General features: G+C 38.0%; 1 protein-coding gene across 1 annotated transcript; it reads left to right on the top strand.

Annotated features, from left to right (window-relative positions):
* Positions 1-3,099: 3,099 nt before the first annotated feature.
* Positions 3,100-4,084, top strand: LOC123309592. Its single transcript, XM_044892781.1, has 2 exons — positions 3,100-3,363; positions 3,519-4,084. The coding sequence occupies exons 1-2, from the start codon at positions 3,165-3,167 to the stop codon at positions 4,082-4,084; spliced, it is 765 nt and encodes a 254-aa protein (XP_044748716.1). The 5' UTR covers positions 3,100-3,164.
* Positions 4,085-25,955: the final 21,871 nt, after the last annotated feature.

The following is a 25,955-nucleotide window of genomic DNA, read 5'->3' as shown; positions in this document are numbered from 1 at the left end:
TTCTTAATAGGACCTGACAATCGAAGTATTTCGGAAGAAAACCGTTAAATTATCATAGGGGGGATTTACCGATTGATTTCGTGTCATTGTTTTCCACCGACCAGTCCCATATTTGTAGCGGAGACCGAGTATATCTTGTTTTCAGAGTTCATATATTTTGGAATTCTTTCCGTTGAACCGTACTTTTTCTGACTCGAAAAAGGTCTTTCAATTTGTTCCGTTTTTCCTTCTCTTCAATTGTTTCTGTCTCTTTCCGAGCCCGTTGATTTACCGAACAATTTGAGTTTATCCAATGGGGGACTGAGTTACCAATGGTGGGGACAATTTTCCGGGGTACCTACTTCTTCGAGTTCCGTCGCTGAAGGTCAAGATAAGTATGAATCGTTGTTGAGAGTTGAACGAGTGAGGTGATTGTCAAGTGAAAACCGTACTTACGAGACACAAAGGAATTTCTAAGGCAAGTGGTGTTTGAAATTATTGCCGCTTCATTGCACCTTTATGGAATAATATTCTCTCTAGACTTGTGCTTGGCTGAAAACCGTGAGCTAACCATTTCCTGCTGTATATAGCTTTCCGTTACCGTAGGGTGACATTTGGGTCCCAGGAGGACGTTGGGCCCCCCTGATTTCTCCGATTCCTGAATATTTGACCGTTTCATCCCGATTTCCAACCGTTTGAATTATAGTTATAGGTTAGATTCGCCGAGCATAGAGTTGGGATTTCATAACCGTCAAATACCCTCACCGCCGGACTCTGTAGCCGCTGTTTGACAGTCAGCCAGCTTGAGGTCACCGAGAGAGAGAGAGAGAGACCGAAGGACACCGGATCATAGACAAAACACCGAGACAGAGATAGAGGGCGTACCCCGGTGAACTGGTGTTTTTAAATTTTGACCTGACTGAATTCCGTTTATTATTTTTAAAACCGTTCGTACTTTTCGTTCAATTGTGTCTTGCCTTAGTTGAAATATTTTTCCGAAACCGTGCATGTTTCTTTGCACTTAGTTCAATTGAGACTTGACTTACTTCCGTATATTTCCGAAACCGTCCATTTTCCTGAAGTGAAAGTTTGCCAGCCGTCCTGCGCCGACCAGACACAGCCGTTGACGTCCACGATTTAGTGTACCTGTCAATTTTCTTTTGTGTATAGTTTATTTTAATAGAAATAAATAGTTGAACATTTATTTTTGTTGCCAATTATTTTGCCAGTGAGAGTCTATTTATTAAATCAGTTTCATCTAAGAGTTTAGTTAGAAGAGGTAAGTACTCTTTCTGACGCCTAAAGACCGTTGAAAAGCAGACACTTAGAAGACGCTACCGCCCTAGTCTTCAACGATACCCTTCTCCACTGATACTCAAGTCTACCCGGGCTCTCCAATTCTTTGGGGATTCTGTGAGAGACGTGGGGTTTGACTGATTGCCCCACTGGCGCCCGAGCAACCGTAAGGAGCTGCCAGAGTACGAAAAGTCTATCACATCTGGCGCCCGAGCAGGGACTTCTGCTGTTCTGTGAGTAGTTCCTGTTACCGTAACCGTACCGTTTTCTTTAAATACTCTTCACTGGCAAATTGGTAACCGTTCTTTGTTTCTTGTATATATCCATAGAGTGCATATTGTAAATATTTCTTCTGAGTTTGTGGTGCCGTAAAAATGGATGTCAACCGACTGAAAAGCGACGAACTTACTTGGGAGTTAAAGGCAAGAGGCTGCACCGTGGGACACACCGTTCAGGAGAAAAGAGCTCAACTGAGAAGGGCTATCCATTCCGACATACCGTTTATTCCAAGAGATGAAATTGACCAGGCACAGGAAATTGGGGTTTGTGGTGCCAAGTTGTTCGACTTGATGGGAGAGATATGTGAGTTTGATTTCAATAATAGAGACAATGAGTTGCAGCGCATTAGGAGCCGGCTACTGCACGTTCAAGGCCGACTGAGAAGTCTATCTCCGGAAGCTGTCAGTCTGCTTCACAAGAAAACCGAGCTGGAGCACTCTCTGAAGATGTCTATGAGATTGCTGGAGAATACTCACTGGTTAGGTGGTATTCCAGAGAACCTGTCAGCCGGCACACCGTCGCTGATTGACCAGGAATTACCGGACTGCGCATCTAGACTTGGTCCAGGTCTGATTCCGTGCTCAACCACCGTTGGAGAAGCAGACTTGTTGAATTTGGGAGAAGATTGTGACATATCCCGACTGACCACTCATGATGACCGGCTGCAGCAAAACCGACAAGAAGTTTGCAGATTAATAACCGAACAAATTGAACGTACTTTTTTGCAGAAACAACCTTCATACCACCGACCGCCCGCCGACATCCTCCCATTTACCGTTGAACAAGCACTGCCAACCGACCGAACCAGTGAGCAAAACAGACCGTTAATAACATCCCCTGAGTCGAGGCGATTGACGAGGGAGTTTGCCGAATCAACCAGGAGAGTTTCATTTGCCTCATCTCCTACCGATACCGCTGGGATGAGAGAAGTAAGAAGCGAAGTACCGACGACCAAGGAAGCCGAACTGACGACCGAATACCCGCCGATGAAACCGCCGAAAACCACCGACCATTCCACCGTTCCTGCCGTTCCTGTGTGGAAATGGAACCTGACGTTCGATGGGTCAACCAGTGTGACCTCATTCCTGGAGGAGGCTGAGTATCTTGCCGAGGCTAGAAAGGTGAGCCACGAACAGTTATTCGAGTCAATATACGAGCTGTTACGTAGGGATGCAAGAGACTGGTACATTCCCCGGAGAGGCACCTTCACCGACTGGACCGACTTCAAGGAACAACTCCGAGAGGCCTTTCTTCCTCCCGACTACGAGGACATCCTTTTGGAGGAAATCAAGAAACGCACTCAAGGAACCGATGAACGACTCTTGTTGTATGTAACTCGAATGCAAAACCTGTTTCAAAAGCTGACCGTAAAGCGACCGACCGAGGAAGAACAGGTGAATATCATCCGACGACGTTTACTGCCAGAACTGCAAACCGCCCTGGCCTTCCAACCGACTTCAACCATAGAAGAACTGCTCCGAAAAGGAAAAGTTTTTGAATTGGTCAAATGGCAAACCGCTAATTATGCTTCGCCACCGATCCAAAAGAGTCTCATCAACGAACCGCATCTTACCTTCCGAAATTCCCCACCGAACGTCAAACCGATCGGAATGCACCTGAACACTCCGAACCGCACCGAACCGTCTGAAAAACCGAAAGTAGCTCAGAGCTCCACAATACCCCAGCGACAGGATGAACCGAAAAAGTCGAACCGACCGTCAACCGAACCCCAGTGCTGGAGATGTGGTGGCAAGGGTCATCTCCGAGCACAATGCACCTCGAAACCGCTGCTGTTCTGCTCTCGATGTGGTAAGAGGGGTGTCATGTCTAGGGATTGTAAGTGTCCGTTAAACTACTAAGGAACTGTCCGAAACCGGGGATCCGTCAGTTCCAAGCAACCCCATCCTCGGTCCATGAGAGAGAAAAACCTACCGATTACCGTCCGATAATTAATGTTTTTGTAGGAGACAAGGAGTTCCCAGCACTGTTGGACACCGGAGCCACCAGGTCCTTTATCAGCAGTGAAGTGGCCGCTTACTGCAGGGTAGTGGGTATACAACCGGATTATGTTAGGGACGTTACCACCACCGTCGCTAACGGAAGTTCAATACCGATTAAAGAAATATATACCGCACCGGTCCGAATTGGGTCTGAAATTATGGAAGCTAAATTGTTGTTAGTTTCAGATTTACCGATCAATGTAGTACTGGGAATGGATATACTGAGGACACACAACTTTTCCATTAATCTCCAAACCGCCGAATGTTTCCTGAATGGAAGGTCCATCCAAGCCCGGCTCAGCGAGCCAGAGAACCGAGGACAACTACATGCGATAGGACCGCTTTTGTCGAACCTGAGTGGAGAAGAGAAAGTCAGGCTGGAGGAGTTTCTACAGACCGAATTGAAGGCATTCGAAAATCTCCGAGGAACAACTCCACTGATGCAACACCGAATTAAACTCAAACCAGGCACCGAACCGATCAAGCAACGTTACCGTCCCCAAAATCCGAAGACCCCAGAGCATTCTTGAACTTTGATAGGGAAATGCGGTCACCGAACGCCAAATTTTCTACCGAGATTGCTAACAAGGAGGGAGAAAATCACACCGAACCGGATACCGAACCGCAAGTTTCTTACCATGTAAATAACCGTAACCGATTTACCGAAACTTTCAAATTTGTCCGAACTAGATTAACACGAGCCTTCGTCCAGCCAAGTCACTATAACCTACGTCGTAAGGACTGGCGTCATAGGATTGGAGACCAAGTGTACCGAAGAGGGCATTCCTTGTCTTCTGCAGTAGAAAAAGTTGCCGCCAAGTTGGCTCCGAAATACTCCGGACCGTATACCGTTGTAGGCATAGTCTCTCCTATGGTGTATGACATCAAGGATGGCAGTGGTAAGGTTGTCAGACACATCCACATAAAGGACCTGAAATCCCCTGGGATTGAAAGGTATATGCCGTTAAGAAACTGACCGAATAATTTTCCAATTTGAAAATCCGAGAGGGCTAAGTCTTCTTACCGACATGGTGGATACGCCAACCTACAGTTTTTTTTAAATTACCGTTTGAGTTCATCAGGTCATGAAATGACGCCGAGTTCAATAACTCCGCAGCTTTTACAGGCTGAAACCGACATTTAGAAATACCGCAACGATACCCAGGGGGGTTGAAAAAAAAAATTAAACTTCGTTTTATTTTTTTTTTTGCCGACGAAGGAGGGGGATGTGACGAGGCACGAAAAGGAAATTTCTCTACCGATACTTTCTTAATAGGACCTGACAATCGAAGTATTTCGGAAGAAAACCGTTAAATTATCATAGGGGGGATTTACCGATTGATTTCGTGTCATTGTTTTCCACCGACCAGTCCCATATTTGTAGCGGAGACCGAGTATATCTTGTTTTCAGAGTTCATATATTTTGGAATTCTTTCCGTTGAACCGTACTTTTTCTGACTCGAAAAAGGTCTTTCAATTTGTTCCGTTTTTCCTTCTCTTCAATTGTTTCTGTCTCTTTCCGAGCCCGTTGATTTACCGAACAATTTGAGTTTATCCAATGGGGGACTGAGTTACCCATGGTGGGGACAATTTTCCGGGGTACCTACTTCTTCGAGTTCCGTCGCTGAAGGTCAAGATAAGTATGAATCGTTGTTGAGAGTTGAACGAGTGAGGTGATTGTCAAGTGAAAACCGTACTTACGAGACACAAAAGAATTTCTAAGGCAAGTGATGTTTGAAATTATTGCCGCTTCATTGCACCTTTATGGAATAATATTCTCTCTAGACTTGTGCTTGGCTGAAAACCGTGAGCTAACCATTTCCTGCTGTATATAGCTTTCCGTTACCGTAGGGTGACATTTGGGTCCCAGGAGGACGTTGGGCCCCCCTGATTTCTCCGATTCCTGAATATTTGACCGTTTCATCCCGATTTCCAACCGTTTGAATTATAGTTATAGGTTAGATTCGCCGAGCATAGAGTTGGGATTTCATAACCGTCAAATACCCTCACCGCCGGACTCTGTAGCCGCTGTTTGACAGTCAGCCAGCTTGAGGTCACCGAGAGAGAGAGAGAGAGACCGAAGGACACCGGATCATAGACAAACCACCGAGACAGAGATAGAGGGCGTACCCCGGTGAACTGGTGTTTTTAAATTTTGACCTGACTGAATTCCGTTTATTATTTTTAAAACCGTTCGTACTTTTCGTTCAATTGTGTCTTGCCTTAGTTGAAATATTTTTCCGAAACCGTGCATGTTTCTTTGCACTTAGTTCAATTGAGACTTGACTTACTTCCGTATATTTCCGAAACCGTCCATTTTCCTGAAGTGAAAGTTTGCCAGCCGTCCTGCGCCGACCAGACACAGCCGTTGACGTCCACGATTTAGTGTACCTGTCAATTTTCTTTTGTGTATAGTTTATTTTAATAGAAATAAATAGTTGAACATTTATTTTTGTTGCCAATTATTTTGCCAGTGAGAGTCTATTTATTAAATCAGTTTCATCTAAGAGTTTAGTTAGAAGAGGTAAGTACTCTTTCTGACGCCTAAAGACCGTTGAAAAGCAGACACTTAGAAGACGCTACCGCCCTAGTCTTCAACGATACCCTTCTCCACTGATACTCAAGTCTACCCGGGCTCTCCAATTCTTTGGGGATTCTGTGAGAGACGTGGGGTTTGACTGATTGCCCCACTGGCGCCCGAGCAACCGTAAGGAGCTGCCAGAGTACGAAAAGTCTATCACAATATGCCCATTGATTTTCGAGAATTTTGTGTTTTATAGCAAACAAAGTTTCATCTGATGAATGAATACTTGTATACGTACCCATTATTTGTTGAAATCATCGCAAGAAATTCGCTAAAATCGACTCCAGTCCCCATCGTTACTCTGTACCCGAACTGATCAAGGCAACGAAAGCAAAGCAGAGTCAATTACCTAGAAAAGCCATAATAATTCCTCATACCCTCCGAAAATGAAAAAGGCAAACCCTGCAGCCAGTTCAGCTCGCCCCAACGACCTGATACATCACAAAGTATAATGGAACAATCTTCGGACCGAAAGTCACAACAGAGTGTAATGCGGCCCTCCGCACACCGGCTTTAACATCACAATACCCTAATTCCCAGAATGGTCAACCTGCAGCAGCGCCGATAACTTTGCCTCAATTACCGCCCATAACAACATTGTTCATAAACTGCTGCAACTGATAGAAACTATCACTGGACATTAAGTATCGCAACTAGTCTAATAAATGTATTCCCTTTGAGCAATTCCAGTTAGATTTCAGTTCCTAACTGGCTAAATGTTATTATTCAGCGAGAATTGCCTTTATGGCTTCCCGTTTTGAATATCTGCCAGATCTGGTCATAGAAATTATCGATTTGACCGTTGCAGACGTCTCTCGGGACGACGCGAATTATATTCCGGAAAACTGGAAGATAACTGCCATCGAATTTGTGCATCCGCTCATTGTGAAGTGCTGCCGATAGATTTTGGCAGCGGCGCTCTACGTAGACTGGTGTGAAAATTGTGACCAATTGTAGTTTCCTATATGAAACTACTCATTATTCGAAATTGAATACCAAATCTCGAACTTCCTGATACAGAAATGAATCTAAACATGACCTTCCCTCCATCGAAAATAGTCTTCAATCGGAAGTTATTCTTGAAATAAGGCTTGGCAATTTGTAGACATTACCGAACGGCTTATATAGTACTTCAAAATATTCTAGAGAACTCCAGAGAATTAAAATGTCCGCCAGGACTTTCGAGGATTATCAGTATTATTTAGATTTCCACTAGTCCATTATCGTTGTGTTAATATTAATCTTTACTAGTATGGCCAGGAGATCCACATTTACGGACCGATAATAATAAAACATGATAAAATTAGTTTTATAAATACCAGGGTCGAAAATCTCATTCTATTAACCCACCTCTGTGATCGCTGATAACCCAATTTCCGTCAAAACTGACGTTAACCCAAAAAGATATAGCACAGGAGGTGCAGGTGGAGATCGGAAATACTCGGCACTAGGGTTTTGCCCCACTGACGTCACGCTAGCACGCATTTGCGTAGATATGATAATAAAGTATCTGTTCAGGTGAAAAATTTTTGTTCTAGTAGAAATCCAATTAAATCAGTTAATTTGAGGTCATTTGACTGAACACAACCAATCACAACAACATTATAGTCATAGACTAATTGAACAGAGAATAGATAGCTCACTCGAGAAACAAGCCTCAGCGCCATCTGTTTTTACGGTACAGGTACTAATTTGAAAAAAAAATAAATTGAAAAGGATTCTATAGCGAATATTTCAAATTTTCTTGTAATAATAATCCAGGCTAGAAAAAGATCTGTGAAAATTTTCCAAAGGAAAATTAGAGGAAGATTCGCATTAACTGTTGATTGCGAAATTGTTTTCAATGAAGAATGAGAGCGAATACGAATCTTCTACGATTTTCAGTAGGTACTCGTATTTTCGACTATGTTCAAAGCTACTGCACTTTCTTTCAGAGTAGTATTACCAGAAATATTGATATCTCTGAGCACTTCTCTGTCTCTTCACTCGATCATATTCAATCCAATCCATTTCATTGACAATATTTCACATAAAACTTGAAATGAATTCTCTAGCTTTCGAATGATTTCATTGAAGTTTTTGAAGTTTGATTATGTTTCCATGGAAACGATTTCATCATAACGTAGTCTTTCGACCTTTTTTTCAGCTTCACATCGAATATCCGAAACTTAGCTAAGTCAATTGAAATTGGGGTTGGTGCAAACGAATTAGAATAAGGCCGATTCCTGAAAAAAGTCCGCTCAATTAGTTTTCTGAAAACTGAAAAGTTAGGTGAAACGGACATTATTCGTGTCGAACACAGTAGATCACGATCATTCACGAGTGGTTACGATCTGCTTGCCCCGAATATAACGACATCTAACCATCACTTTTAGAATAATTTTTCGTGTTATTGTACCATCCCAACAGATGGCGCCAGATACAAGAGTGGTTCATCTATATTATTTAGTTAATCTATGATTATAGTGAAAACAAATCCCATTTGCTGTTTTTACTCTATCACATTGCTATGATTACATTTAGATTACTTATTTCGATTATGACGTTTCGAATATTTAATAATTCAAAATACCTATCGCGATTTTGCATAATACTGACAAGAATATTAATGAAATAATTAGAAGCAAATGTACCTGAAAATACTGTTTACAGTGAAAATTTTGCGTGGAGAGCATTTATGGACTTTTGTTGAGATAGAAAGTAAAATTAGATGGAAATCGAATAAAGCGACCGCGGTCAGTATATTATCCGAAAGTGGTGTAGGTACAAGAGCAAGAGCTTGTAAAAATTACTGATCATAATATCATAACAATGCCAACTCAATAGAAACCTACTTGAATATTGACCAAGAACATCATAATAAAATAATTAACAGCATGCGTAGTGGAAATACATCTTCATCAGTTATAGAAACTAATACGTCTGGATCTTCATTCAACTTTTCTAATTGTTCCTTCCTAAATAAAGCTCTGTATTTTTTTCTATAATTAGCTTTGTTGTAAATTTTTTTCGAATTATTATCAAGGTCCTTGACTTTTAATTTCAATAAGATGTTAGTGATAGTTTCCGAAACATTCTGAGCAATTTGTGCTTTGCATTCAACAACTTCAACGAAGACTCTGAAATTTTTAATATAGAAACTGGTAACTCAAAAAATGTGAGTTACCACCAGATTCACTCAAGGACCAGATCTACTCTCAATAACTTCCGTTTACTGAATACATTTTGAATATTTGTGTTCAACTACTAACTCTTATTTTAGTCAGTTCGATCGCTAAAGTTTCAATGATGAGAAAAAAAATTGTAATAATCAGTTGTATTTTCTCAAAAAATGTAGTCAATAACTTGGAAATATTAGAAGGAGTTCAAAGTATTGTTCGTCCACGAGAATGTATTTCGCAAATCTCTGTATTTCAGTTCTACAAACATCGCTAATACTTGCTCTGAACTCGACTGCGTTTGTTCATAATCATCGATGTCAAGGATATTGAGGTACCGGTAGATTCGGGTGACTTGGGACAGTCCTGTAACTTGGGACAATTACCCCCCTCGCAGATTTCTTTGTTTCTTACCATTTATAAGTGAAGGGACAAACTTATAAGATTGGGTAGCGTCTTTTCGGTTAGTTCAACAATTAATTCCTGTTGAGTTTGTCGTGACCAGTGCGTTTGAATTGACAGGAAAAATTAACGAATTCAGGAAAGTAAAAGCGCGTTTTTTATGGCCCTTATGCTTTGTAGTGTCCTGTACTTGTGTTTCACTTTGTGCATGTGTAATTTTTTTTCTGGATACGTGGGATATTGGGTAATTAGATATATCATGAAACAAGGTTGTTTACAGATCAAATGGCAAACGGTTCTTTTTCATTTATTTTGTTGTTTCATAGGGTGACTTAGGACAATGCCGAATAGATACAAGCGGCACATTGGCAGCAGGAAATATGCCGATTTTCCGCAGGATATTATTATTTACGTTATTTCCGCAAATAAATCACCAAGGAATGAAAGAAATCACCAAGAAATGGAAGAAATCACCAAAGAATGAAAGAAATCACCAAGGAATGGAAGAAATCACCAAAGAATGAAAGAAATCACCAAAGAATGGAAGAAATCAAAGTTTTCTTGTTTTGTTTAGTTTTTTATATTTGAGTTGTAATATATTTACTTTCGCTGTAGGGGTTTATCTTTTAATTTTCTTTCCAAATTTCAACTATATAATCACAAATTTTAATTTTTCAAAACTATACACTGTCTTGTCACTTATTTCTTTTGAGAGTTGGGTCAGTCGATTTTAACTTGTGTCCCAAGCGTCCCAAATCGGTGGGTGACTTGGTTTGAATTCAACAATCTTCCCAAGTCACCCGAATCTACGGTAGCTATATTAGTTCTCAAAATAATGGTTTTCGACCACAGGTGTTGAAGTGTGGTAGTTTGTTGCAATTGTTCACTCTGAAGGAATATAGAAATGGCAAAATAAACAGTTTGTCCCACTAATAATGTGGCATCTGAATTTGCGTCACAGCTCAGGGAAAAACATCATAATAGAACCATGTCTTCCTATGAGAAGTATAGTAGTGGTGTCAAATTTATTTACAGAATTATTACAGAATAAGCTTTCAGTACTGAAGGCCATCTGCAGGATTCTCATGTTGGGAATCATCTTCCATTATTTAACGATTATTTATTAGGGAATATTGAAAAAAGGAGAAATTTGAAAAATTCTTCAAACACTTCATTGATAAATGTGATACTGACCTAGAAACTGTCGCTTATCTGAACTCACAAGTAATAGTATTACGATTTCAAGGTCAAAATTGACCTCAAGAAAAAATATCCTTACTCTGATATAACGGGTGGCCTGCACATAAAGTAGTCTCTATCTGATTAACTGATTCACAGTTTCAACTGCAAACACACACGGAAAAAAGGAATGGTTGAATCAAACAAAATTTACTTCTGTCAACTAAAATATAATATTATGATATATGTAAAACAAAATATTCTATTACATTGAGCAAAACAAATATTTGTGCTTGAATAATCCAAAATTTCAAATCAGAAGTTGCCTGGTTTGAAATGAAAAATTATGAATATAAATGAAAGTGAATTTCATTCTTATCCCCAAGTAACGCTTGTAAATTCTGAATAGAAATATTCGGGAGTTCAATAGTTCTGGAATAAGAATTTTTTCGTTATACCTGGAACGAGCAGAGTTTGGCCGGTCGAGTCCTGGGAGATGGGAAAATTCGAGACTACGCCAAATAGGAAATCCACAGTGAATTGACGGTATTCACTGCCAATTCTTAGCTCATTTTGGTACTTTGCAATGCTAATTTTTTTGTGCGCTTTTCAGAGAGAAACGCTTCCAGTAGAAGGAAATATAATACTCAACTTTTTCTAGGATAGTCCATGAATGTGGGCATATTTGAGTTTTGTAAGGGGAAAATTCATTTAGCAAAACATGAGCCTCATTTGATAAAAAAAATATTCTGTCGGATTGATAATTTGAATCTTTTTGTTGATGTTTGTCCGTTAGGAGAAAACGAAACCCTTATGACCCTGTTGGCCTCCCTGTTTATTTTCATTCTGATATACTGCAGATTACACTCCGACAGAAACAAATGAGCAGGATTTCTGGTAAACAGGAGTTCTAGGAGTTGTTCATTGAGCAACAACACAGTAACAAAGCCTACACAGAACACAACTGATTCTCCGAACTCGTACATGCTTACGGAGCTTCTGAGGGGTACTTCGGTACCTATGGAGAATATGAATATGAATATACTCCCTTATGGTTGCCTGAGAGTCTGGCAGCAGCTGGCGTAATTTACTGAAAGGAGTATAGACCGTGATAACACGTTAGTACATACGCACATGTCTTTGGCCCGATGTTCCAACGGCTCTAGAATTGGTTGGTTCTTGAAGTTCGACAGTCGTACTGCTCCCTACAGAATGGAATCTAAAGGTTGCAATTAATGTTCTATTGGACCTTCAGCTTCGAAAATATGATCATTACGTTTTCAAATCTGATCTGAGCCTCGTGAAGTCGTGAAGTAAATAAATCTGGTCTGGAGTGAAATACTATAATAGTTGCAGCGGAATTGGCAAGGTTGTCCACATGTCCTTCCTAAAGAGACCAAAAGAATAATTACAATCATAGCACGCAGATGTATGATGTCCAATAGCAAAATCTATCCATCTTCTATCATCGAGTCAAAAGTTACGAATTGGGTTTACCGAAAACAAAAGGTGTCGCTCAGGACGTCGAATCATTGAACTGGACCATATTTCTTAGGCTTTTTGCTCATCAGCTCCATGTTCGAGGAATTGATTTGCTGATGGCATCTATGGAGATGAGATTCAAGGTTCTCAAAGCGAGTGAAGGCATTAATATTGTTGATAAGCTCTATCAGATGGTGACTATGGTTTTGACCATGATCTGCTTGATATTGAAGATCAATTGCGTTTTTATGCGGTAAACCTTATACATTGGACTCCAGAATGAGAAGAACGAGAAATTTGACGTACAAATATCATCTTATGTCAATCCACCCATCTAACCTTGAGGCGCTCGCAAGTTGAAACAAGCACAAGTAACGGATCAGCCCTTATGGCAACGAAGATATGTGTGGAATTTTGTGTTCGGAGAAGATTCATTACGTCAATGAAAAACTATATTCCGAAAATAACCCTAAAAAATTTTTTGTTCTTTGGACGATAACTCATTCGGTCAATTTTCGAGGTATGCATGCTGTAACATGTAAACTTCAAAGGTTCATAACTCACTCAATTTGTCTTGCTATATAAAACAGAATAAAATCGTTGCATAGTGAATTGAAAATATTTAATTTTTCAATTCTTGCTTTGTTCTCATATGTATATGCTTTAGCAAAGATTATAGATAAGGAAGATGGGAAACGAAGCGACTACACTTGCGTGAGCGCCGCCTGGTGGTTCCGTTGTGTATTAAAATACTAAGACTGGTTAAAATATTTATTCAAGGGCCAGTCGACATTTCATGGAGATATTTGCACATGGCCGTTTTGTTTATGTTTTGATTTTCGTTTACCTCGCTCGTTCTAGTCACCTAATTTCCATGTTATTATTGTATTTTATTCAGTGAAAACTTCAAAATCAAAGACTTTGCTCAAAATGTCGTATGGAAAACATTGAATGGTGAAGAACTGTGGAAACTGCTGTTTGGGATTCTCCGAATATAAGTTTTTTAAATTTACCGAAGAAAATGGAAACGTAAGTATTGAAACTCGTACAATGTGACTCGGATGATGATTGATTTTTATTTTCAGTGCTCTGAAGTGAATAGCATTTTGTGGGCGTCAAGACATTAACTCGAGTAAAAGCTACACCATGTGCAGTGAACATTTTACCGAAGATTATAGAGTTAGGCACTATAATCTTTGCATTTTACTTTAAGTCAATTTGAAGCTTTTCATCCACGTAAGTTGCTGTATGCAGGAAGCATCCCATGCATGAAAGGGCCACCAAAGGAACCACATGCGATGGAGGGCGAGCAGTTTGAAACTGATACATCGAATACTGATGGTAAGTCTTACTAGATATCTGCAATGCATTACTGAATGCATTACTCATTTATGCTTATTTTTTTCATATGCAGAAAGCATTCCTTTCATGGAGGGGCCGCATGAGATGGAAAGCGAGCAGATTAAAAGTGTTACGACAAATACTGATGGTAAGTCATCCCTTATTCAATATATTGAATTAATTGTTTTGTTATGAAATTAGATTACCAGTACTTCCCCTTTTTCAGATATTCTTTCCAGTGTACCTGAAAGAAGTTCTCACACCCTGCAGAGTAGGTACTTCCAAGTCTTTCCCCAGAAGTGTTAGAAAGATCAGAAAACTGAAAACAACAATCAACTCCTTGCGATGCAAAGTATACAGTATATGGAATATTGGTTCTTATAGATTTCTGCTCCACCGAAGAGATGGGCTGACTCCTGGACTTCATCGTCACAGGACATCGAATGCAAAGTTGGAGAAAACAGGACATTGGACTAGCAAAAGGAAGAAGAAGAAGATTTCTGCTAAAAATTGTACAAATTCTATTGATTAAAAAAAATGTATTGCATGGAAATATCAACTTTGATATATATAATAGTTCAATATGTACTTTTGTATCCTTTATTCAAAGCTGTATTATTTGTATACAGGTGTTTTCAAAGGTGAGAATTTCGTCAAAATTATTCTCACCAGTTGTACCTGTCCAAAAAAACCTCACCTTTAAATATACCCTGTAAAATCTTCAATTCTGTCATATTTTTATAAATTTCGAATGAAAATATAGCAAATCTAACAAAGTATTTCATTAATATTAATTGATTCAAAACAATGTTTACATGAAAAAAACATCCTGATCACAAAACAAAGCCCTGGTTTTGTTTTGTCGCTCGGGATGTTTTTTTCTGATCTCGACTAAGTCGATATTTGAATCCAATTTTCGCGCCCTTCAATTATAAAGCAGACAACTGTAATTTAACTGTTTGCCATTACGATTTCAGCGCCATCTAATTTCTCAGTATGTGAAACACAGGCCCAAAGTGTAGTCGGTTTTTAGTACTAGAGATATAGGGTCGTTTCCCATCTTCCTACTCTATAATCTTTGTGCTTTAGTTTTAGGGTGATTTGAAAACTAATAATTAATTTTTTTTGTGAAATTCAAAAATTTCTACTTACTTGATTTTTTTTCTATACCGGGCATCAAAGACGGTCCAAACTCCTAGATAACTTTGACAGTACTCAAGTGTAAAAAGATTACGTCTATTCTGGTGTTAATGGTTAGTGGTTGTTCGAAAATTTCACGCTGAAAAATAACGATATTAAGGTTTTGAATTTCACAGCTCCGTCAATATTTCTACAATCCATTTGGGAGCTCTTTCCAAGTAAAAATTTTTTTGATTTTTTTACGGAGCTCCACTATATGAAATCAAACAGTCCCGACTCATTTACCGTACCTTCAGTATTGCAGCCCTACAATTGGTTTGCTACAAAGATTATAGTATCTGCATGTTCAAAATCGACGGTAGTATGATTTTGTCAAAAAAGAGTAGTGGACTCTATGTCAAGATAATTGAGCTGGAGATGGTATAAAAACATTTATTGTATATCGTTAACAATCATAAAATTAACAAGTCACCGGCATGAAGCTAATACAGTAATGAAAAAATACCTATTAACACAACGTTTACACAGTGACAGAGATATCAATGAAAATTGATTGTGAGAGCCTCTTTATTCTATCAGAAAAACAGAAGTTTAGAATAATGAATTTTAATGAGAAGACTGAGAATGACAGTGAAATAGACCAGAGGTGAAACTACATTGTCTAAGTCTGATCCACAAGGAGAGATAAATACATTAAATGTGAGTTGGCCAATAATTATGATGTAAGTAGGAGCAGTGCATGAATCGTACATGTTAAGATGAGAAAAGCAAAATTAATTAATCTGAGAAGTGCTAGAATATTACAATGAAATGAGAAGATAAAAATTCATCAATAAAATGAGAAGAAAAATCATAATTAATCTGAGAAGGCACGAATAGTAATTAATATACATTAAGTTGGTCTTGTAGAGTGCTAAAATTAATCATTGAATACAACATTTACAGAGACGGACTGCTTACAAGTAAGCAAGATTAGAACGTCCATCAGAAAAACAGAGGACACAAGTGATAAATTATGAGAAGTGCAGAACGAGAGTACTGAGATAACCACTAATCGTTGGTTTTGAGGGGTGCAGAAGGCTGAGTATATCGAGCAAGATGAATGAACGTGAGAATGTATCATAATACATTCATATCATAAATTTATAATGAGTAGATAATACCTATTGAGTGTGCATAAATACTAGAGCAGGCCTTCCAGGGTGGGGCCAGAATGTATCAACTTGTATCATGGTTCACCATTGTCGTTGAACCATAGGTGCGATCTTCACGTCGTGTTCTGACGAATTATATATGTTAGCTGCCGTGGATACGAATGCTTCTGAAGAAAAAAAGGTGGCAATATTCCTGAATTTAATCGGAGATGCAGGTTTGGAAATTTTTAATACCTTGAAGTTATTAAATATCTTCTGCAAAACTGGAGGATGTAAAGGCGGCATTCAAGAAGTATTGCGAACCAAAGAAGAATGTGGTGTTCGACCGTTTTAAATTTTTGAGCTGCACTCAGAAGGATGGCCAGTCGATAACGAGTTTCATTACGGAAATAAAAACTCTGGTGAAAAACTGCGAGTACACCAATGAAGATGAGATGGTCAGGGACAAGATCATAATGGGAATGAAGGACGATAACCTGCGAGAGAAGCTGCTGCAGAATGAGAGCTTGTCACTGAAGAAAACTGAGGAAATTTGCAACATCATGGAGATTAGCCGGCAGCAAGCAAGTGTGATCACTGGTAATCAGCCAAAGCCGGATTATGCCGTTGATGCTGTTACTCAGAAGAGATTAAATAAGTTAAGTAATAGAAATAGTTACAATAAATCATTCATAAAATGTCAAAGATGTGGATATAAACATGACAATCGTAAATGTCCTGCTTTTGGTAAAACTTGCTCATATTGTAAAAAACACAATCATTTTTCTGCATGTTGCTTATTAAAAAATTCAAATGATAAAAATAAAAAAAAAAGAAACCAGAAACATCTCCAGTGGAAACTATTTCATTATGTGAAGAGGTTGACAATTTGTTTATTGATACAATACATATTAATCAGTTGAAATCCAAACTAAGCCATTCTTCTAATGAAGAAATGTTAGCTGAAAATATAATGATTAATAATGCAATTGTATGTTTTAAGTTGGATACTGGAGCAGAGTGTAATGTACTTCCCACGAAGGTCTACTGTACAAAAATTGGCTCACTGGATGGAATTGCCCCTGCTAACGTTAACTTGATGGCATTTGGAAGAAAAATGGTGCAAGTAAGAGGATTGGTAAGGTTGAGTTGTATCATTAGAGACAGAAGTCATTGGATATTTTAGAACAAAACGGTGTTATATGTCGGCAAATCGAGCCAACTGATTGGGTTAACAATATAGTTATCACAGAAAAGAAAGACAAAAATTTAAGGATTTGCCTTGATCCATCCGATTTGAATAAATGTTTGAAACGCGAGCATTATCAAATTCCATCTCCCGATCAAATATTGGCTAGTTTGAATAATAAGAAATATTTTTCGGTATTAGATTTAAGAGATTCTTTTTACCAAATACCGTTAGATGAAGAATCGTCAAAATTGTGTACGTTTGCTACTCCATATGGTAGATATAGGTTTCTTCGTTTGCCCTTTGGAATAAATACTTCCGCGGAAATTTTCCAACGCAAGAATGTTGAAATATTTCGATATATAAAGTGTTCCCTATTGAAATATTCGGTAATGTTTTGGATGATGGTATATATATATAGATGATTTAATTATCTCAGGTTCGACAGAAGAGGAGCATGATGAAAAATTACATAAAGTTTTAGAGATTGCAAAAAATATGGTATAACTTTCAATAAAGATAAATTTCAGTATAAAAAGTTAGAGTTGAAAATTTTAGGCTTTATCATATCGGAGAAAGGCATTAAGGTAGACCCACAGCGAACTGAGGCTATAGAAAAAATGAAAATTCCCACTAATAAGAAAGAATTGCTCAGATTTTTAGGTATTATAAAATATTTAGGAAAGTTTTGTCCAAATTCATCAGCGGTATCAGCACCCTTGAGACAGCTTACATGTGAGAATGTCTTATTTCAATGGGAACCAACACACACGGAAACAGTAAATAAAATTAAAAATTTGATTATACAAGCTCCAACTCTGGCACATTTTGATGTCAATAAAGAGGTTATCATACAGTGTGATGCGTCTATGGATGGTTTCGGTGCTTGCCTTATGCAAGATGGAAAGCCAGTGGCATTTGCCTCTAGAACTTTGTCTGATACAGAAAAGAGATATGCAAATATTGAACGGGAGTTGAGTTCTATTGTCTTTGCTGTTGAAAAGTTCAACTATTTTGTATATGGTCGGCAAGTAAGAATTCATACTGATCAGAAACCGCTAGTCAATATTTTCAGAAAAGATATTAATAAAGTTTCTTCTCGGTTACAGAGATTATTATATAGATTAATGAAATATGATTTAAAAGTAGAATATTTACCAGGAAAACAGATATTCATTGCTGATGCTCTATCTCGTGCTAGTTTGGTAGATCCTACATTTAGAGATCATGAAGAAATTCATGTTCACAGTTTGAAAGAGTTATTGCCTATATCTCATAAAAAATTATCTCAACTAACGTTATCGACTAATAATGATGAAACTCTTGTTAAATTAAAGCAATGTCTTAGGAATGGATGGAAGAATTATAGAAAATTACCTGATGAATTGAGAATTTATCAAAGCATTAGAGATCAAATTTCTGAGTGTGAGGATTTGTTATTTTATGGAGATAGATTAATTATACCTAAATGCATGAGAACTGAAATGTTGAGGAAACTACATGAGGGTCATCTTGGTATTAATAAATGTAGAGCTAGAGCTCGTGAATGCTTATTTTGGCCGGGTATGTCAAAAGAAATTCAAGAATATATTCTTAAATGTGAAACTTGTAAATATTTCCAAAATAAAAATGCAAAACAGCCATTGTTACCCCATGAGTTATCAAATAGGCCTTGGGATAAAATAGGCATTGATATTTTCGATTTCAAAAATAAATCTTACCTTGCGATTATCGATTACTATTCCAAATGGATTGACTTTAAATTTATAAAATCGAAAAATATTAGAGACGTAATAAACTGCCTTATGGAAGTGTTTGCTATTTTTGGATATCCAAACAAAATAATGTCTGATAATAATCCCTTTAATTCGTTCATTTTTAAAAAGTTTGCTGAAGACTATAATGTCAGACTAATTTTTGCTAGTCCACATTACCCCAGAAGCAACGGAATGGCTGAGAAAGCTGTAAATATATGTAAAGGTATTTTAAATAAATCAAGTGTTGATAATGGTAACATTAATTTATATTTGCTCAAATATCGTAACACTCCTATACCGGATCTTGGTTTGTCGCCTGCACAGTTGTTTTTAAGTAGACGTCTCAAGGATACAATTCCAACAAAAGATTCCTTACTTAAACCAAAATTGATTAATTCTAGAAACTTTCGACAAAATATCATTAACCGTCAAACTAAACAAAAATTTTATTATGATCGTAACAGTCGACCTTTGAAGGAAAAGAGTAATAAAAATATCTTTTTTAGAAAAAATAATTCATGGAATAAAGGTAGAATTGTTTCTAAGTGTAATGAACCTAGGTCTTTCTTGGTTTCAGATGAAAATAATAGATTATTCAGAAGGAATAGGGAACACTTTATATATCGAAATATTTCAAGTGATTCTGACTCTGATGAAAACAATAGTGACTGTAATAATTATGCAAATACTGATTGTAATAATGTTTCACCTTATTGTTTGAGGGATAGAAATTTGTTGAGAAAACCAGATAGATTTCCAAATTAGGTTTAGATATTTGATTTGTAAAATTTTGGTTAATTTTTTCAATTGTTTGTAGTTGATATTAATTCGGGTTGTTAATTTTAGGAATTTAATATTTTTGAACTGAAAAGGGGGGATGTAAGGATATTGTTAAGGCTGAGGCCATTTGATTCAAGTATAAAACTTCTTGTTATACACATGTTGTATGTATGTGATTGTTCTGTATCGAAGTCAACGTTCAGTCATCGTTGAACCTGCCTGTAATAAAGTTACCTAGTTGTGTTCCATAATAAATTAAATTAATACATCCAGCAGTCTCGTTATTTAAAAAATATATTTAAATACGGAAATAAAACTGTTACATTCATCTGAAACTCGACAACAGTAATTAGTCCATAAGTAATCGAGCAGGCAAGAAAGAAAATAGCTTGAGAAGATAATTAATCAGCATTCACTATCAATGAGTATGACTTGAGAAGATTCAATAATGCTGCTACATACCCATTTTCATGTGAGAAGATCTAAAGAGGTCTGAAAATTCATGTAAATTATAAAGTACAATAAAATACATAGTTCTGAGCAGACAAATGGATGATTTGAATCGATTTGACATACTAATTCAGCAGTACTAGTAAGATTTAAAAATCCGTTTGAACATTCTGAAATAATTCACACGTCGACGCATTTCATTCATAATGAAAAGTACATGAAAATGGTTAAACTAATAGGTAACTTTGAGAAGACTGAGTGTACATCATCTTTTGAGGTAGCACTAGAAATAAATGGGAAGACTAGAAAAAAGAGAATTAATTAAATGAGGTGAACAGTTGAATGAATTTTTACAACAATCTAAGTGAGAACATTGAGAAGTCGATTCAACAAAGTGAACAAAGAGAATCAAGGAGAAAATGTGTTATATGTAGCTTTTCGCTTTTGAAAAACACTGAGAGTGGGGGCGCTGCTTCGTTCAACCAGCGCACCGCAGAATCGGGGTACCATACGTTGCCACCGGAGCTGGTCAGGACCGTCGACTAGAGACACGTCGGAGGGGGGGCTCCGCTCAATTTTTAATACTGGAGCAGGTGAACACGCAGTTCGCGAACATTTCTGCCAGTCAGTAATAAATTGTCAAATGGAGATTGGGGTTGAGCCATCCTGTTGGTCTTATTATATTCTTGTGTTGAGCTGGTGCCAGGCTTGAATAGAAACACAGGTTAGTGAGGTAGCAGCGTGAGTTTTTGTAAAACATAGAAAAGAACAAGTCCGCGAAAATAAAGCGTGACAGTGACTTGTCAGATAGTACGTGTAGCGCAGTTGGGTCACCTCACCAACCTGACTTTCTATTTGCGCCTGGCCTAACAGAGATTACTGACTGCTCATACTCTGGCTAACTATGGATACTTTGATACCTGCTTCATATCTGAAATTATATGCACGTTAAGAGGTCTATGAAAAAAATATTTGAGCAGGGAAAATACAGACAGTATGACATATGAAGACAATATATGTCATTTTCCTTCCCTTCATCCAAAGATTATAGAGTAGAAAGATAGGAAACGCCCTCATATCTGTTGTACTAAAAACCGACTACATTTTAGTCAGTGAAAACACATTTGATAACGAGATGGTGCTGAAAACGCGCTGTCAATACAGAAAACTGTTGAATACCAGTTTTCTGTTTTATAATTGAGGGGCGCGAAATTCGAATTCTGTTCCAGGTATTGAATTCCAATATCGACTTTGTTTCGATCAGGAAACAAATATCCCTAGCGACAAACCAAAAGTATGGTTTTGTTTTGAGACCAGGATGTCAGTTTTAATTCGAACATTGTTTGGAATCAATTGATATCAATAAAAAACGCTGTTGGGTGTGCTATATTTTCATTTGCAATTTATAAAAAAATTCCAAAAATTGAAATTATGGATAATAAATGAAGCTTCGAGTAGGACACTGAAGTATATGGTGATCTGCTATGAGACGAAAATGTTATTTCTGTGCAATAGGTTGGTTTGTATTAATAAACTTAGTTGAATTTGCGGAATATACATTCATCAGAAATTAATATGAACTAATATTCAATATACCATCATAGCATGCACATTCCAGTTACTTGCATATGTAGGTATTATTTATAGAATTTTCAGAACCACACATGAAAAAAAACCTCACAAGACCTGTATGTCAGTATAACTTCTTTGTGCTTTTTTTTATGATTTCCTTATGATATAGGCTCTTTATGACACAATATACAAATTGATTAATGAACGAACAAAAAACTCACAGCAGGTTTCATAAAAACTTTGACTTTCCAAACAACAATTTGACAGTCACTCGGTTCCCAAATGGAAATCAATGAAACCTCTGCATATATTCTGAATATACTTATAGATATTGAAAGAGCAGCAATTGAGAATCATTGAATGGACCTATATAGATCATAATTTCCCCTTAATAGGCCCTTCATGCAAGGGATGCTTTCTACATAAAACAATTTACTGGGATGAACAGTTCTCAATTGACCTGCAGTAAAATGTTCACTGCGCATAGTCATTTTCTTAACGCCCTGAGAATTTTATCCACTTAGGAGCACTGAAAATTAGAATCAATGAATGACCGATTCACATATTACTAGTACTTATACTTATGCTTCCATTTTCCTTAGTTGGGTGAAAAACTTGATCACGGGAAATCCATTTTATTATTTGATTCACAGTTCTTCACTATCTAATAATTTATTTTCTAACAATATTTTGGTGTTTTCATCAAGAAATAAGATAAAAAAATTCAATAATCAGCAACTAGAACGAGCTAGATAAACAAAAAGCAATATGGGAATCAAAACATTCCAAACCTCTTTGATCAAAATGGACGTCTGAAATCTTACAAAATTTCATATGTTTCTGCAAATGGCACTCAAATTAATATTTTAACCAGTCCTAGAGTCTTAGAAACACGCTTGACTCACAGATGGCGTTCAAAACGCTTTAGTCTTACATCGCTGTGACCGCGACGGTGAGATCATCGATGGTGAACAGTGATGGTACTCCTATAAATGTGAACAACCTGAGATCTACAAAGAAGGCCAGATTCTCAGGAAACGCCGTAGTCACCTAGACCAATCACAGTCCGAATAAACAGCAATACATGCAGACACCGGACATCCCAGAATGTGATTTACCAAGTACTTAATACCCAATATATCACAGCCGATTCTCGGGGAACCAACGCGTCCGGACACGTCGCCTCGGTTAGTCCGGGCAAGGCCGGTTATTAATCCGTACTCAGGGCTGCATGTTTGAGTTTAGCGCAAGTCGAAATTTATAGACCCTTTAAGCCCGTGACGGGGCTACAATCGAGTCTAATCCAATTATTATGCCCCCGCATGAACTCGCCGTCCACCAGAAAGGTCGGCAACGGCAGTCGATGCAACGCTCAAAGGGACAACAACCTGAATTATTTCACGTTGGACGCTCGGCCGAGCCAGAAAACTTCTTTCTCCTGCGAGGACGGAATTGAAAACGGATTTTTGAGTTAGTGGGTCAGCGGATATTGGTGAAATTGTGCAGAAGAGAAAACAGCGCAAGTTTGGTTTGGAATGGTGCTGGGCTTGGGACTATTGACGTCTACGTATAATGAATGCGGGTGACACAGTGGAATCAATTTTTGCAGATACAAAACAAATGAAGTGATAATTATTCAATCATGGCACCATAGTCATGGACTTCGACAACCGTCATCACTTCGTAAAAAAAAGTGGAAACTTTTTTTATGTAAGTCGTTCTGCTCAAACGTCAACCCTGTCACACTTAGTTAAAAAAAAACGTCTGCTTTGTCTATAAGGCCAGTTGCACACACACCGATTTTGGACGGCTGATTTTATACCGGTGGTCCAAATTCCAATAGTGAACTACGTGTGGGAAAGGGACCTGGCACACACGCCGACCACTGATCGTTGCCGGTAAAATGCCGGTGAGCATTCGTCCAATACCGGCAATACCGGGATGTAGTGGCGTACGTGACTAACTACACGTTTGTACAAGCACCGATTGTTTACCATTGAACTCAAGAAAGAGTTCTTCCTTGAGTTCAATATTGTTTACCGACCATTTCAGTCGACTTCGTTTGGATGATCGTATGGACGGTAAAAATCCGGTTAGTGTGCTCGTAATTGCTAACTGTGGGGGGTGAAAGAAGAAATCTTAACCTTCTGGCAGTCAAGCCAAGTTGAATCCAACTATGTTTTTCTGATGACGTTGCAGTATCGAAATACCAATAAAAGTGGAAAAAGGCTAAAGGGTGACTCTCCAGATCCAGGGAAAAGGTATTTGAGGAATTGAAACAGATGTGGGATTCCTTGAAGTGTTATAAAACACGTATACTCCATTTTTCCAGCTCAAACTTTCAGAAATATACGTTTTACATCCTCGGGAGCGGCAAAAATAATACTGATAACTAAAAAATACAGAGCAGATTTATAGCAAGAGCTCACAAATTGAGTTTGCCTTTTTAGATTGTATCTATGCATTCAGATATAGGAAATAAACAACAAGGCCAGGATTAAAAAGATGAATTTTTTTCTCTGCAATATTCTGTTCTGTTGATGGAAATTTCATTTCCCTCGTGTGTGCTCACTATAAATTTGGATGGTGTTGAAGTGTACCCTCTTATGAGTATCCATCCTGCCTCAAGATTTCCAGTAGAATTCCTGAATATCCTAATATGTGGATTCAGTATGAGAGAGTTTAGTAACCTTGTTGTCAAATTTTTAATGATGTTAATTTTCATCGCCCCTTCTAAACCTGGAAGCTGAAGGAAAGAACAAACTTCTGGAGGAGCCCTCCTGGACATGAAAAAGATTCTTGGTGCTTTCAGCTACCTACAACAGAAAGCTCTTGAAGCTTAAGTTTCGGGTTATGGTGGAATTGTTCCCTAACGTACTCAGGGATTTCTCTGAAAGAGTATATCCTCAAAATACAAGTCTGCTTTTTTTGATATTTTAGTGGTATATAGCTCGAAAATCAATCAATGCTATTAGTCTACTATGAATTGCGACCAAAAAAATTTACCAGTTCATCAAACTCTGATAACCACCACCAATTCGTAACACTGCAATATCTGAACCTGTCACTTTAGTGTACCCAGGAACGAAATACTCATTTATCTAAGGTGGTCCAAGGAAATTTATTACCTCGAATTTTCGACTTCAAAATGAAAATGAAATGTGGAAAATTGCTCGGAGATGTCAATTTCTGATTCGTGGGGAAACAACTTTTTCCCTTTTTTTATACTTGTTACTTCAACCCCTAATGGGGGTGAGCACCAATCTTCTATTTTGAACAGGAATGAGCTTCAACTAAATTTGAACGTCGTATCGAGTACTATCTGACCCTAAAATTTCGCTTCAAAATATCCATCGATAATGGGATAAAAGCAAAAATAGTGAAAGAGGCAATGTGGAATTCATCTCGAGAATATTATTCGTATGCGACACATTTCAAAGGTATCTAGTAGTCATGTTGTTAATTTTTTGTCCAAAAAAGTATTAATTTTTGCCCCAAAAATGTAGAAGGACCATGCTTTCGATTCACCTTAGTCCTCAGTCCTTAGTGAATTTTCAAGAACGTTACAAGTTTAGTGACGAGGCAGATTTTCGCTCCGAAACAATAGGAAGTTTCTTCACTGATACTTTCATAATAGGACCTGACAATAGAAATATTTTGGAAGAAAACCGTTATATTATCATAGCGGGGATTTACCGATTGATATTATTATTTGTAGCGGAAACCGTATATGTCTTTTGTTTTCAGAATTCATATATTTCATAAATCTTTCCGTTTAGCCGTACTTTTTCTGAGTCGAGAAAGGTCTTTCAACTTGTTCCGTTTTTTCATCTCTTCTGTTGTTTCTGTCTCTTTCCGAGCCGGCTGATTGACCAAACAATTTGAGTGCATCCAATGGAGAGATGAGTCACCCATAGTGGGGCAAATTTTCCGAGGATAGGGGTACTTCTTCGACGCCCAGCGCTGAAGGTCAAGAGCGAGTTAATTGAGCTCGAGCTGCCGAGAAAAGTGCGTAAGGTGTTATTGCTGTAAGTTGGAAATTACGTCAGGTAGTTTGAAAGTTTAAGGCAAGTCACTTGTAGCATTATTGTTCCTTACGTATTGCATACCTGAGGGCTATTTTCCGCCTTCTTTAGTCCGTTGGACTGGCTGAGAATACTTACCTACCGTTTGAACTTGACCTAGTGATCGTAGACGGTGTAGAGTGCCGGCCATCCGCGTCCGTTCGACCGCC

Source organism: Coccinella septempunctata, chromosome 3 (genome assembly GCF_907165205.1).
Source record: "Coccinella septempunctata chromosome 3, icCocSept1.1, whole genome shotgun sequence".
Taxonomy (NCBI): Eukaryota; Metazoa; Arthropoda; class Insecta; order Coleoptera; family Coccinellidae; genus Coccinella; species Coccinella septempunctata.
Note: the sequence above shows the minus strand (reverse complement) of the source record. Positions and strands in the feature narration are given on the sequence as shown.